General features: G+C 34.9%; 1 protein-coding gene across 1 annotated transcript in view; it reads left to right on the forward strand.

Annotated features, from left to right (window-relative positions):
• LOC128555641 (protein mono-ADP-ribosyltransferase PARP14-like) overlaps nucleotides 1-14,384 on the forward strand; it is a 41,015-nt gene extending 26,631 nt beyond the window's left edge. Inside the window, exons 12-25 of the mRNA XM_053538637.1 lie at nucleotides 2,956-3,177; nucleotides 3,518-3,629; nucleotides 4,000-4,034; nucleotides 4,066-4,138; nucleotides 4,880-4,945; nucleotides 5,334-5,513; nucleotides 5,964-6,131; nucleotides 8,055-8,236; nucleotides 9,142-9,266; nucleotides 10,774-10,956; nucleotides 11,284-11,390; nucleotides 11,908-12,050; nucleotides 13,516-13,690; nucleotides 14,085-14,384. Coding sequence (XP_053394612.1) covers nucleotides 2,956-3,177; nucleotides 3,518-3,629; nucleotides 4,000-4,034; nucleotides 4,066-4,138; nucleotides 4,880-4,945; nucleotides 5,334-5,513; nucleotides 5,964-6,131; nucleotides 8,055-8,236; nucleotides 9,142-9,266; nucleotides 10,774-10,956; nucleotides 11,284-11,390; nucleotides 11,908-12,050; nucleotides 13,516-13,690; nucleotides 14,085-14,368 — 2,055 coding nt within the window. The 3' untranslated portion in view covers nucleotides 14,369-14,384. The remainder of the gene's footprint in view (nucleotides 1-2,955; nucleotides 3,178-3,517; nucleotides 3,630-3,999; nucleotides 4,035-4,065; nucleotides 4,139-4,879; nucleotides 4,946-5,333; nucleotides 5,514-5,963; nucleotides 6,132-8,054; nucleotides 8,237-9,141; nucleotides 9,267-10,773; nucleotides 10,957-11,283; nucleotides 11,391-11,907; nucleotides 12,051-13,515; nucleotides 13,691-14,084) is intronic.
• Nucleotides 14,385-15,847: the final 1,463 nt, after the last annotated feature.

A 15,847-nucleotide genomic window follows, 5' to 3' on the forward strand; every position in this document is an offset into this window, starting at 1 on the left:
AGGTCGAGTTTGGATATGGGTCATATGAGGTCAAAAACTAGGTCACTAGGTCAAATCAAAGAAAAACCTTGTGTATGCGAAAGAGACCGTATTTTTCAATAGGTCTCCATGAAATTTGGTCAGAATGATTGCCTTGATGAAATCTAGGGCGAATTTGAATATTGGTTATCTGGGGTTAAAAAGTAGGTCACTAGGTAAATCAAAGTAAAACCTTGTGTATTCGATAGAGACTGTATTTTTCAATTGATCTTCATGGCATTTGGTCAGAATGATTGCCTTGATAAAATCTAGGTCAGGTTTGAATATGGGTCATCATGGATCAAAAACTAGGTCACTAGGTCATATCTAACAAAATACTTGTTTAAACACAAGTTACCACATTTTTTGGTCCAATCTTAATGAATATTGTCCAGAATATTTGTTTCCATAAAATTACTAGGTCAGACATGTTTACACTGTTATGGTTTGTTTCTCAGGTGAGCGACCTAAGGCCATCTTGGCCCGCTTGTTTATATACAAATATCTATAATCATAGGATGACTTTGGTAAATATATACGGTCCAAATGACCAGAATTTTATAAAAATATTAGACAGATCATGTATAAAGTTGGAAATAATCACACCATATGTGGAGATTAGAAACGTTTTGAGTTATACTTTGAGGTGAATCTATAAAATACTTTTGTCAAAAGAGGAATAAAGAAAATAAAAGACAAATAGATCTATAAAAATATATTGTAAATTTAGAAAAATAATGCAATGAACATTTCACGAGTGTAAATGAAAATACAATCAATGAACTGCAGGAGAAAAAGCATGAATTAGAAATATTAAGGCAAAAGATCAAAGATTGTGCATGGTAAGGTAATTGAATTGCATTCTTTATTGCATAATAGATAGATAATAATAGACATGAAGGTCAAGATGTAGATACCAAAATTTAGGAGAAAAGCCATCAAGGTACTTTTTCAATCTCGTGATTTGTCTAAGAAAGATATTTTTGAAAGATTCCTTTATATATGAAGTTTTTGGTAACAAGCATTACGTTTGATAACAAACCAAGCATTTTGTGTTACCCAGAGAAAAAAAATTGACATATAGTCTTTTTAGCTAACCTGAGCACAAAGCGGTCACTGTGAGCTGTTGTGATCACTCTGTGTCCGTCTTTCGTCGTGTATGCATACGGCCGTTCGTCTTCAACAGTTGTGTTTAAGCGACATCTCCTCCAAAACCACGGAATGGATTTTGATGAAACTTGGCCTAGATGTTCCTCGGATGGTCCTCTATTAAAGTTGTTCAAATGATTCTGCTTGATTACACATAGGGGCCACCAGAGCTAAAAATAGAAACTCTTCAAACGACATCTCCTCCTAAACCGATGGTCCGATTTTGAAATACTTTCACACAAATGGTCTTTGTGTGACAGTCTACCAAGATTACTCAAATTGGTTTGATTCGTCAAAAACATGGCCGTCAGAGGGCGTGGTCACTTTTCCCTATATGTATATAGTGGAAAATTTTAAAAATCTCTTTGTATGAAACTGCTGGCCCGAATTAAAATAGTATAACACAGCTGGTCCTTTTGTGACACTTTACCAAGATTGTTCAAATTATACCGATTCGTTAAAAAAAACATGGCCGCCAGGAGGCCTGGTGGCTTTTCCCTATAATTTTTATAGTGGAAATTTTAAAAATCTTATTATGTTAAATTTCTGGCCCGATATTAAAATAATTTTACCCAAAGTTTGGTCCTTATGTGATTGTCTACCAAGTCTTGAAGATTGTTCAAATTATTTCGATTCGACAAAAATCATGGCTGCCAGGGGCGTGGTCACTTTTCCCTGTATGTAAATACTTGAAACTTAGAAAATCTTCTTGTATGAAACTGTTAGATCGATTTTAAAATAATTTCAAACAAATGATCCTTGTGTGACATTCTACAAATGTTGTTCAAACTTTTTCTGATTCGTCAAAAAGCATGGCCGCCAGGGGGTGTGGTCACTTTTAAACAATTTCTTAAAAGGCATCTCCTTCGAAACCACTGAATGTATTTTGATGAAACTTTACACAAGAGATCTCTTGGTAGCGTTCAAATGGTTCCGGTTCATTTTGCACACGGGTCTTTTTGGTTAAAAATAGGTTTTCAGCTATCGGACTTCTTCTCTAGAGCTATAATATTTAGAATGTGATATAAGGGTTTGACTCTCTACCATAAGTGTCCAAATTATTGCCCTAAGGTCAAAAATGCCCACACTCCTGTGTGTGACATGTACTTACTATAGGCTCATATATAGGAAACTTTGAATAATCTACTCTGAATCCATAGTAGCTAGAGCCTTGATATTTGGCATGTGATATCAGAGTTTTACTGTCTATCGTAATTGTTCAAATTTTTGCCTTAGGTTCAAAAGTGTGTGACATGTATATTTAATATAGGCTAACATAGGTGAAACCTAACTCTGTAGTTGTACCAATAGTTGTACAAACACATTTGAAGCCTTGTTCATAATTGAGCGCTTTAGGGTCAATGACCGTCTTGTTACAAATATTTGTGTTCTAGATCATAATATTGTTCCTGTGATAGTTCTAGTATTTTTGCAAATATTACTAACTTCACACAGTGGTTTGGGAGACATATTGATTTACTCCTGTCTGTGTGTCTGTGTCTCTCAAAGCATGTCTGCACTCTAAGTCGAACATTTCTCATCCGATCTTCACCAAAATTTGAACGGAATGTGTTTGCCAATAAGTCATCGGCCAAGGCACTTCGGAATTATGGCCCTTGAACATAATTATTGACACAGATGTAGACCGGATACTCCAACAGATACCAACAGGCTGCAAACATATATAAAGACAGACTTTCTATCCAGATGATTAGGCAGTCGCGGGAGACATGCGCTTTTCTCAAAAGCACCTCTAGTTTTATTTATCATCTTTCTATCCTTTGTTAGGCGTTGCATACATTCATGAAACTATGCTTAAATGGGGCTCATCAGCAAAAAGTAGGCAGCATAGTGTTTCCGGCAATAGGGACCGGAAAGCTTGGATATCCGAAAGACGTTGTGGCGAAGGAAATGATTACATCTATTGCAACCTTCAGTAACGACAATCAACAATCGACAATAAAAGAAGTCCGTATCGTAATTTACCACGAAGACTTCGCTACCATAAAGGCAAGTATAGTTAATGTATTATTCCTTGTCCCCTTTTCAGTCACCGTTGTGAAAAAAGGAAATTGTATAACAAATGATATAGAATATTGGGTGCTGTTAATTAAATGTCCATTTTATTTAGCCAAAACAACTTCTTTTCATAAACCAATTGACAGATCTTGACCAGACTTTACATATGTTTATTTTTATGTTGATTTAGAATCATTTGGCAATTTAGATTGGTGGAAGATAACATCAACTAAAAGTTGACAATACACAATAGTGTTTAAAAGTTTGAGAGGTTAATTCAGTTATAAAGGATGTACAAGCATGTGTGTATGATCATCTGCATGTCTTTCAGGCCTTCGAGGCAGAAAGTTCATTTTGGGAGACTGGAGAACGGCATTGTCCGCGTGATTTACGACATGTTTACCAAGACATTGATGATAGTGACAGTACTACACAATGTAAAGGTGACTTTTTGAGATTTGTTTATGAACTTTTTGCTTAATGCCTTATTCGCTTCTTTATATGCGTAGATATTTGGAAAATCATTCAGCAAGAAATAAATAAATAAAACGCTTAATATTTAGACATCTTACGGTAATAATATGTGCATGTGTTAACTAAGTGATACTTAGCAACAAATACTGTATCCACATTTGAATGATTTTACAAATAACACTTGAAAAAGTGTCAAGACATTCTAGTGTATTGTAATCGGTAGGTTTAATATTCTTTTTAATTCGTTCGCATTGTGGTACGTTGACTATGCATATGATCTACTTTGTGGTGGTATATATTTCTGCTGATGCAACAAAGTCCATGATATTTTCCTTTTAGGAAAAACTAATGTGAAAGAAGGAAGGAAAGACTTACCAACTTGGAAAATTGAAAGTTGTAGTAAAACATGGTGATATATTAGACGAAGACACAGACTGTATAGTTAACAGTATTCCATATTCAATGGATCTGAAAAAGGGTAATGCGTAGAGATAGAACATAAATTTTTTGATTATGAAAAATGATTAAAAGATCAACACGGATTGTTTGTATATAACATATAATAGCGAGTATAATTTCATCATTTTGAAGCATGTTATTTAAGATTTTCAGATACTTTCTGTTTACTGTCCAAGAAGTCACTCGTGCCGATAGTCCTACCTATCAAGCCGTTGATAAATATTTATTCAGCAGATATAACTGGATAACTGCAGGAAGAACTTATCTCGAAAAAAATGTCAAATACATGCATATTGTATGACAACAGAACAAGTTTTAAGTCAAATAAAATAAATTCAAATCCACTAATTAAGCTGAAATTTAGTTATGATGATATTTGTATCATATCACACATCATATAAAAACAAGACAATACTCCTTAGTTTTACCATGAAAATTGACAAAACAATGAAATGATTTGTCACTAAGTTTTTATCCACAGTTACTTCAATGTTCCTTTCAACTTGTGCCATATATGTGCATAGGTAAATGCAAGGTGTCATTGATTGATCTCTAGTACTATATCAATAATACGCTAAAACATATAAATGCTTAAAAACTTTCTCATTCAATACAGATGTTTTACATGCGTATCACCAACGCACCCTGTTTGGTAAATTACAGAACTAACTTATTAAGCAAACAAAGAATAAAATACGTGTGAAACAAACCTTTGTTGTCAAGAGTTTTTTTTTATCTTAAATGTAATTTTCGATACTAGGAGCTGTGTCGAAAGGTATTTACAAGAGATGTGGCGCAGAAATTGAAACAGAGTTGGAAAAGAAAAGTAAGTTTGAAATTGAACCATTTTTTTTTAATTTCAAAAGCCGCATCTTTTATCAACATATTGTCCAATTTTAAATATTCTCTAAGCGTTATGAAAGACTTGAGTATGGCTTTCAAAATAATATACTTATTGTCAATCATTTTCATGTTTGGTGAGGGACCTCACAAAAACACCGTTAAAGTGGGCATGATTTGTCATGTAATACTTCTGAATATATGTGCAGTATAGCACAGGCGCTCGAACTCTATCCATTAATGTATGCATTATCATATCCCACCCGCTATAAATATACCATTATCAAGAGATCTAACCTGCATATACATTTTTTTTATTGACTGAGCTTCAAACACCTATGGATATAGTTAATAACCGTTTCTTGTAATTATAGAAGACTGGTTGAGGAAATATGATCTTGTCACAACATCTGCACCGAATCTGGGATGCAGAGTTCTGATTCATGTCGCAGTTCAAGACAATACAGGCGGCTGGAAAAAGGTTGTGGAAAAATCTCTGAAGAAAGCAGAGGAAAAACGACTGAGCAGTATTGCATTTCCAGCTCTGGGAACAAGTATACACAGTTTGTCATAGTCGCACCAAACTGACTGTATTATCAATTTGTAGAGTATTTCGATTAAAACATTTCATGCAATTAACAACTGCGTGTGCAGGTCAGTGAATATAGTATAAGCTCTGTAAAAGGTCAGAAAACCAGTAGACTGACAATGTCTGTTGATATTTAGAAATATTCAATTTAATTGTCTATGCCCTTTGTCACAATTTTCCAGCATATCTCGAGATAGACTGAACATAATATATCAAAATAACTTAAACGATTTGTACTTGACTGAATAAATGATTAAATGTATATGATTGGATGTATCTGAGACGTCCACGTGATCTGATAAAAGTAATAAAAGTCCAGTCTTTAACCGTATGGTGTTTTAGAACACATTAATCAATGCTAAGATGGTTTATATCTTTTTGAATGTTCCTTTACTTTGTACTTGTTTATAATTAGGTTACCGTAATGAGCCGAGGGCAATTGCTCAGTGTATTGTAGCAGCATTAACCCATTTCGAAAAGACGAAACCTGAGCATGTATCCGATGTTCGACTAGTCATTTACCAGCGTGACATGTTACAAGTGTTCCATGAAGCTGTAATCTATGCTTCATCCGACTCCCGAGGTAAGGGGTTTAGTCACATTTTCTTTTTTCACCAATATTGCAGTATTGAGTATGTGATATATAATATTGCAGTTGAGTATTAGAACAGTCAATATAATTTAGTAAAAATTTTACATCAAGCCTTTTTACTAAAAATATATATATTGATACTGTCAGAATTTCATTGTAGCACACCTATATGTGTGTGAGGCGTTTGTGTTGAAATAAAATGCTTTCTGCACTGCCAGTTGTATGCATCTGTTGGAACACAATCTGCATTCATTGGTGCGATGTTTAAAAGTATTCAGTAAACAGCGATTCCATTTATGCAGCACTTGTCCTCTAAATAGAAATATGTGAAAGCTGTTTTTACTTTCTAGAATCAAAATCATGCTTTTTACGTCATTTTTGCTGATAATCAAGCGTTTGTTTTGCTTTGAATTACTTATTTTCATCATTACTTTTATCAGCATTTATTGATATAAATAAATCTTCTTCTTCTTCTTATAAATTGTTTTCCGACCTGTGGAGTTTCCAGAAGGGACGTATTATGTTATACCCCCGGTGTCCGTCCGTCTGGCCGTCCGTTAGAAATTTCGTGTCCGCTCTGTAACTCTTAAACCCCTTGAAGGATTTAAAAGAAACCACACCGAGACATCGTGCAGAGCGCATGTTTGGATGTCTCACTTTAAGGTCAAGGTCACACTTAGGGGCAAAGGTCATATCAGTTTGTTTTGTGTCCACTTATAACTCTTGAACTGCTTGAAGGATTTCAAAGAAACTTGGCACAAATGTTCACCACACCGAGACGACGTGCAGAGCGCATGTTTCGGATGACTCGCTTCAAGGTCAAGGTCACACTTAGGGGTCAAAGGTCATATATGACTTTGCTTTATGTATATTGCTTTGCATTGCAGTGCTCTTGTTTTCATTTAGCAGATCCCTTTTTTGTTCACATACACTAAAAATGTTTTGAATTACTTCCATTTTATGTTTCTATAAATAGCTTATTTTGAAACTTTTTATTATTGGCCATAGAGAAAACCCGAGACCACTTTTCTGTGGTACAACATGGATGGTACCTCCAATGTTTGGGTGTATTTTAACATACCTGTATCTGGTAAAGATTTTTTTTGTGGACTTATTTTTTTTTTGGGGGGGGGGCGGAGGGGGGCGGATTTCTTCCCTTTGTTGTTCCTGTCCTTTGGGCTTCAACAGTCAAGTTCTTAAAATTTTGCTTCCATCCTCTGATGTAACCCTTCGCGTGTATATTACCCCGCTTGGCGAAGCTCTGGTTTATTTTATTATCACAGCAGCGTTGGTTGGCCGTGTGGCGGCCGCAAAAAGTATCCCCATACATTCAATCAGAGCTGTTATAGTTCAATCTTTTCAGATCTTCAGCACGACTTCTATGTTGCGTTATTTTTAGCTTGAAAATTTCGGCTTGAGTGCTTCCAGTACTTTCATAGCTTTGGTTATTGTATAAAACCCCTTGGATATGGTGTCTGCTTTTTAATTTTGTGTTTTGGCAGTTTCTGTGATATGCAGGATCCGCATTTAAAATTCCAGTTTGTTTAGTTCTGTCCATTATTTTCCAAATTTTTAACTGGGGACCATACGCCACTGTTCATGGATTAACAAACAGTGTATCATTGAAGGTCCCATGTGCATCGCCGTATGAAAACATCTGTGGATGTCTCTAAATTGTATTTTTGTACTTATAATGTGTTAATGTTGAGTTCTGCTCAACCCGGGCGTGGACGGTAGCATGCTTTTCCACTACCGTCCATGAACAGGCTCAATCAAACTGAGCCTGCAACATTTTTCATTTTATTCGTTTTTTTGAGCGACCTGTGGAGTTTCCACCATTTATTTTTTTATTTTACTAAATGATAAATTTTATCTTTAGATGTGCAGATATCACTTATATCGCATTTGTTACAGATGAAAGTGACACCGAGCAATATAGACGAGGGTACAGATATTCTGGCGATCCGAATACAATCACATTTACAATACTGGCAATGGAATATGATGTTATTGATAGAGCAGTGTCAAGAATAGAAAAATGTTATGACCAGAAAGAGTTTCATGACGAGATTATTAAAACATTTAACATATATCACGTACGTTAATGAACTTAATTAATTTAGTGCTTTACACGTTTATAACGTATAAATAAACATAAAAAACTCTAAACAAAATATGTTTACATGTATTAGACAGGAGGCAAAATATCTAAAGTGACAAAAGTCAAACATTAAACTTTAGTTGTTGAATATGTAAATATTAAATAACATTTATGTGTCTGTTTGTGTATCATCGGGCACATCTTGGTAAATCAATTTTTATGCCCTCTTATTTATTTTTGGGCATATAGTGTTGCTGCTGTTCGTACGTCCGTACGTACGTCCGTCCAGAAAAATCTTGTGTGTCTTGTCTTGTGTGTCCAACTCGTCCCACACTATAAGCCTAATTTGCTTCAAACCTTTTATAGTACAGATGAACAAGTTTGATGTTCAGGTAACCACAGGGGAAGGAACTTTTGCTGCGGCTAATTTTACCACAGTTACGACCTTTTAATAGTTTTGCTATATAGAATATAGAACAAAATCTTTTGTGTTCAACTCCTAAAACACTATTGAAAGGATATGCTTGAAAATTTAACATATGATCATTGATGCGAAGATGACCAAAGTTAATAGATATTTTTCTGCGGTTACTTTTTTAGAATTATGGCCCTTTCTTAATTTCACAAAAAGCCATAGTGAAGAAATTTGGTGTGTTCAACTCCTCATACACGTTTTTAAGGAATGGGTTCAGAGTTGCTCAGATGCACAACCTTATCTTAGTACAATTTGCTTCAAACCTTTAGTCGAACATCCTTCATGTGAAGATGGTCTGTACTAAAAAACTTTGCTATTTAGAGGATGGTGCAGTATGTGGGGGCATCCGTGTCCTATGGATACAATTCTAGTTATGTCATATGTTTAGTTGTGTCACTCCAAACTTTGTTTTGTATTTTGTGCAGAAGGAGCAGTTAAAAGATATAGAGAGGCAGGAGAATGTTTCAATAAACTTGGACAAGAATACAGGCATGATACAAATACGTGGGTTGCGGGAAAATGTCACGACAACCTCAGACAAAATACACAGGTGAACTGTTTGTGAGATCATTCTACCAGAAATTTTGAACTTTTTAATCATTTGTATCAATCATGCGAGTTGCAACATATGTATTGCATACTACATGAAGTTGCAACATATACTCCATTGGATTTATATTTTATTTTGATGTTACTTAGCTGTTTGGCATTACTTTTTTATAATATTTTACGTATAAGATGACAAGTCTTTTTCTGACGTATTAGCAGTCCAAGGCGGAGTAAATTCTCCTAGAACGAAGGAACTTAATAATATTTATCAATTTTCCAATTTATCTTTGTAATATGTTGTGTTTATAACATGCGGCAGTGGTCATTTTCAGGAATGACCGTTCCATTGTAGCACAGCGTAGTTTTCATGTATAATTTTTTAACCAGCCTGTGATTTATCAGACTAGTACCTGCAGATAATCTGATTATAGTGACTTATTGACTGAACATCATAGTTCGTCATGTATTCAGTCAAGACGAACTACATATGAATCAAATACCGGTATTGTACAAGTCTTAACACCGGTAGGACAATAATAAGAAGCGTTCGACATGTTTTACAAACAACAAACAGGCTTGTTACTGTTAAAATGTCGCTACCTTATGGTATTTCAGTAATTTCATTTTTATACGCCCGTCTCCGAAAGAGCGGGGCGTATGTGAACACACGTGGCGGGCGGGTGGTCGACGACCAATGGTGAAAATGTTTTTGGGCATAATATCTCGACCAAGTTCGATAACCAGCCAAATCGCTCCAAGCACTCTTGAGTTATGGCCCTTGAATTACTCCATATCTGCAAATTTAGCCTTGTCCGCCCTCTAAATCAAACAGTTTTCATCCGATCTTCACCAAACTTGATGACAATGTTTGTGGACTTAATATCTCGGCCAAGTTCGATAACCAGCCAAATCGCCATAGGCACTTTTGGAGGATGGCCCTTGAATTACTCGAAAAACTGCGAATTTAGCCTTGTCCGCTCTCTGAGTCAAACAGTTTTCATCCGATCTTCACCAAACTTGGTGACAATATTTGTGGGCATAATATCTCGGCCAAGTTCAATAACCAGCCAAATCGTCCAAGGCACTCTTGGGTTATGGCCCTTGAATTACTCGAAACCTGCGAATATAGCCTTGTCCGCTCTCTAAGTCGTACAGTTTTCATCCGGTCTTCACCAAACTTGCAGATAATGTTTGTGGACATAATATCTCGGCCACGTTCGATAACCAGCCAGATCGCCCCTGGCACTCTTAGATTATGACCCTTTAATTAGGCCAAGGTCGATGACGGGCGTATTTTGTGACAGTCTGCCACTTTTGATTGAAACTTAATTCATACCGCGTTTTGATAGATATGTGCACGAAGTGAATCTTTATTATAAAATTTGAGGACAGTTTTAGACATATTTTTGCGTTGCTAATATAAAAAATATTCCTTTTCATGCTCTGCTATATTTAACTACATAACTGGAGACTTTCATATATTAAAAATACTGCATTTAATATTACAGTGTAATGAGAGAAGCTCTGAAATTCGAAAAGAACAAAGCTTCGGCAGATCTAATGAGCCATATGATTCAATGGTTTTTCACAGTCACAGATGGTTCCGGAGAAAAACTTGTTCCCTACGAGAAGCCAATAAATTTAAAAATAGAAAAGGCTTACAAAGCGGATGAGGCATCTGTTACATTTCAGTATGTATCGTTTCATTACATTTTATTAAATACATAGCAGTCTACAGTAAAATGTAAATACAAAGTATAGCAAAAAATGTTCCAAGTAACTTCATGCTGTAGAAATATCAAGATAATTGAACTTTGTTTGGGTTTTACGACGCAAAATCAAGACATTCGAATGCCTATATATTTCCTACTTAAACTATTTTCACTTTAAGAAATAGAAATTCTTATTGTTTAGGATCAATTTTATTTGATATTTCTTATAAAACTACTCAAAACAGTCTATGATATTGTAACATTATCTACAATACAAAGTGTTGTGTAGAAGAATTTATCTTAAAGGGATTCTAAAAAGGTAATGTTCAAGATAGATTTCAAGCAAATGAAGGGGTATCCGGTAGATAAACCGACAGATACAATAGCAGTTGTCAGAAAAGATAAGGTTACAGGTACGTTCACTTGTGTGCTTGATGCTGATTGAACTATTACTTAATTACAAATATATTCACTAGCGATAATGATCTAGCTGGATTTAACGCAACCGTTTACCTTCATATTTTACAATGTATACAGACAGTAGGTTATTCCAAACAGTATCAAGAATAATTTCTTTAAAATATTGGTATGTCCAGCCTATTGCAACATGTCTTTTATTAGTGTAAAGAAAATAAATTCTGAAATAAAAAATAGTCCAAACTAATATCTCTTCAATGTTCTTTTAGTTCCTCATCTTCATCAGCTGACCATTTACTGTTTTTACTTTAACTACTGTGCACGAGGAGACATATCAGCAATGATATATTCCTTTCTTATAAATGTCTAGGTATTTCTGTGTACAGTGTAACATTAACAAACTAGCATTACTAACAACGTATTGGGTAATTATGCGAGAAATTTATGAGGCTAAAGCCTTCTTAACGATCAACATAAACTTATAAAAATATTGTCCATAAATTGTTTTTACAGATGGCTCGAGTAATGTCCCAACCACTTGGGCACCCATGACAGGCAATTTGAGCGTTGTGCAATTGGCAAATACGGATAAAGAATACAATGACACAAAAACTGCCTTTCTAACATCAATCGGCGGCAATGTCAATGTTCTTAAGGTATACCAGCACTAATTTTTAAATGTCCGGCATTCTAATGCGTGGACGCATTGGTCGAGAGGGCCAAGACGCTTTCCTACGGAGGTGAAGGCCCCTGGTTCGAATCCTGGCTACTCCCATTGTGGTGTGTCCTTGGGCAAGGCACTTTATCTCGATTGCCTCAGTCGACCCAGCTGTAAATGGGTACCAGCAAATTACTGGGGGTGAGGTTTAAATGGTTTTAACTGTTCTTAATATAGGGTCGCAGAAAAGCTCTATAGAGCTTGTGTTAATTGTTTCACCAAGCGACGGTAAATAAAATTTACCTTTATCTTCCCGTAACAATCGGGTGATAAGAGAGGAATGATACAAATGATATCGCCATAAGCAATGTTCTCCAATTGAGCTTGTGATCTCAGATCGGTTATTTTGTGTTGTTACTCTAGACTGCACCAGTTATTAGGACGACTGCATTAATATTTGTGAAGTGCTCATGGCGAGTTATTGTGATCACACTGTGTCCGTCGTGCGTACGTGCGTCCGTCCGTCGTCAAGAATTTCTTTTAACGACATCTCCAAAACCACAAAATAGATTTTAACGAAACTTGACCTGGACATTACTTTGCTGGCCCTCTAACTTACATGTTCAAACGGTTCAAACTGGGCCACCTGAGCTAAAAACGGAAAAAATTCAAACAAAATCTTCTCCTAAACCGCTGGTTCGATTTTGAAATTATTTCGCACAAATGGTCCTTTCTACAAGATTGTCCAACTTTTTCCGATTCGTAAAAAAACACATGGCTGCTAAGGGGCGTGGTGACTTTTCTTTATATATATAAAGTGAAAACTTAAAAAATCCTCTAGTGTGAAACTGCGGTCCTGGATTTAAAGTAATTTTACGCACGGTCCTTGCGTGAACTTCTACCAGGATGGTTCAAAGTATATTAATTCGTAAAAAAAAAACAAGGGCACCAGAGAGCGTGGTCAATTTTCCCTGTATGTATATAGTAGAAAATTAAGTATGAAACACCTTGCCTGATTTTAAAATAATTTCACACAAATTATCTTTGTGTGACCTACCGAAATTTTTCAAATAAGTTTGATTCTTCAAAAAAACAAGGCCGCCAGAGGGCTTGGTCACTTTTCCCTATAAGTATATATTAGTAACTTATAATATGTTCTTAACAATTTCTCACATTATGTTTCTTGGATATTTGGCGTGTGATATCAGGGTTTGACTGTCTACCGTAATTATTCAAATTACTGTCCTTGGTTCAGAAGTGACCTTGCACATGTGTGTGACATGTATATAATATAGGCTAATATAAAAGAAACTTTGATCTTTTTCTGAATCAATTATAGCAAGAGACTTGATATTTATATCAACCTAACTTTGTACTTGTACCATTACATTATACAAACACACTTGAAGCCTTTTACACAGGTGAGCGCTTTAGGGTCAATAGCCCTCTTGCTTCTGATATAGATTGAGAGAGTACAGAACAAAGCATTGTGGCAGCAATACCAAGCAAAGAAGCAGCAAATGGAACTCAGTAATCCACCAAATACCAAAAACGAGTCATTACTCTGGCATGGTTCATCTACCGTCGGTATTGAAAATATAAAAGTCCACGGGTTTGACAGAAGTTATTCAAACATGGGTAATATATTAAGACATATTATTACGTATAAATGGTTCAGTGTAGTGGTTACAACGCTCTGCATTAGCAAACGAAGGTACTATCATAAATGCCGTTTCGATCTTATTAAAATAAGTGAAATGTTTTATTGAACCAATATGAAGAAAACATATGTAAATGAAACAAGAAATTTTAAATATAGTGTTCGTGTAAACGTGATACATCAATTCGGTCCTATTTATTTTACAGAAGTAAAATCGTTAAATAAACCTCACAGAACAACAGGCTCACATAAAATCAGTACAGTTATCATGCGTCATATGTTATTTCTTTGAAGCAAGTTTAATTGATAATTTATTTTCATTTTGTTATTTTGGAAACAAAATTTAGTCAAATAACATTTCTTCTACTTTAGGATGTTCTTATGGTGTTGGCGTTTACTTTTCTCCAATGGCAACCGTGTCACGCGGTTATGCTCAAACTGACCCTGCTGGAGTACGAAGAATGTATTACTGCCGGGTACTTACTGGAGAATATACACAGGGACGGTCCTCCATCAGATATCCTCCGCCTAAGCCGTCCGGTGGTCCACATGCAAAATATGATTGTGTTGTGAGCAATATGAGTGCACCAACCGAATTTGTTATTTTTAATGATACACAAGCTTATCCGGAATATCTTATATCGTTTAACCCATGAAACGTATATTAGTCTAGTTCGATTTTGCAGATATATGCTTATTTAAGAAGTTACGAGCATTTTGTTAGTATTTGGTCCAACATACTTTTTTAACATATTTTGGGTATGCTGAATCCAAAAATATATGTTGGCCATCTGGCAAATGCCTCTGAAAGGGTTAAAAATAGGGGCAAAAATGACCACTGTTTTTACAATTTTTATTTCCATTGATATTATTTTATGATACAAATGTTTATCTTTAGATATGTTTGAAAATATTGTTTCATATTTTAGTATAATTGAGTTAATATTTATCAGTAAACTATTTTACAAGTTAAAAATTTGTACTTCAGGGGCTCAAAAGGGGGAATTTGAAGACATTTTATTTTTTTTTAGAAATATTCAACGTCATTCATAGAATAGAAAAAAAAATGAGAATAAGTATAAGATTAAAAGATTAAAAGCTTCTGATGGAATTTTGTCAAAGAGAAAATAATACTTTTGATGAAATGCATTTTTTAGAAAAATCATTTAAGACAAAAATAATGGAGAAATTAAAACTTTTAAAAATTAACATAACATTGTCTTTAATAGAGAAAAGAATAACATGTATAACATTATGTAATCATTGTAAGATTTTATTGAACAATAAACTTTTTAATACCTAAGCATCATAATAATTAGTGAAAATTAAGTGTGACAGGGATTAAGATTATGGCTAATAAGAACTTAATTAATATAAACAATCCAGGTCTCTGTTACAATAATAATCTGAGTCTGATCATGTTATTGTAAAGTCTTTATCTAAACACTCTGGAATGCTTTACCTGTTAATTAATCTACATTAATTCTGACAAGGACACACTCTTTTGTGGTCATTACGGTTTTAGAGGTGTCAAGAATACCTCATGGAATCACTGCGTTTTGCAGGTAGGAAAAATTTATACGTATTTTTCCTATAACATTTTAGAAATGCTTTGTTTCATATACATCGTTAAATTTTAATATTTGGTGAAATTGCATTTATTTTAACTTTTAATATTTGTGATACGTTTAGTAAAAAGTATCTGTTAAAGCTAGCTTTATATACAAGCAAGAGCCCTTGATATGGCATTCCATCTATTTCGGAATAATGCAGATACTCGTCCAACCTGGTCATCTTTCAACCAGTCTATCTGTAGAACTGACTCAAATATGACAAAAGTTGGATACATGCCGATTATACAAGCACCAGCCCATGATATCGACACATTAAACACTGTTTTTCAGAAGTGTATGCATATATCAGAAAGACTGGGGCAGTCACATACAGTTATAACCGTAGACCAGGCTCTTTACTTTAAGCTTATGGATTTGAAATGGGCAGTGCCTGCATACAGGGACAAGCTTATACCTAGAATGGGTGGTTTGCATATATCAATGAACTATCTGAAAGTAATAGGTGAGCATATGAAAGGGTCAGGTTTACATGAAATATGGGTTGAATCCAATATTCTGGGT

This window comes from Mercenaria mercenaria, chromosome 1 (genome assembly GCF_021730395.1).
Source record: "Mercenaria mercenaria strain notata chromosome 1, MADL_Memer_1, whole genome shotgun sequence".
Classification (NCBI taxonomy): Eukaryota; Metazoa; Mollusca; class Bivalvia; order Venerida; family Veneridae; genus Mercenaria; species Mercenaria mercenaria.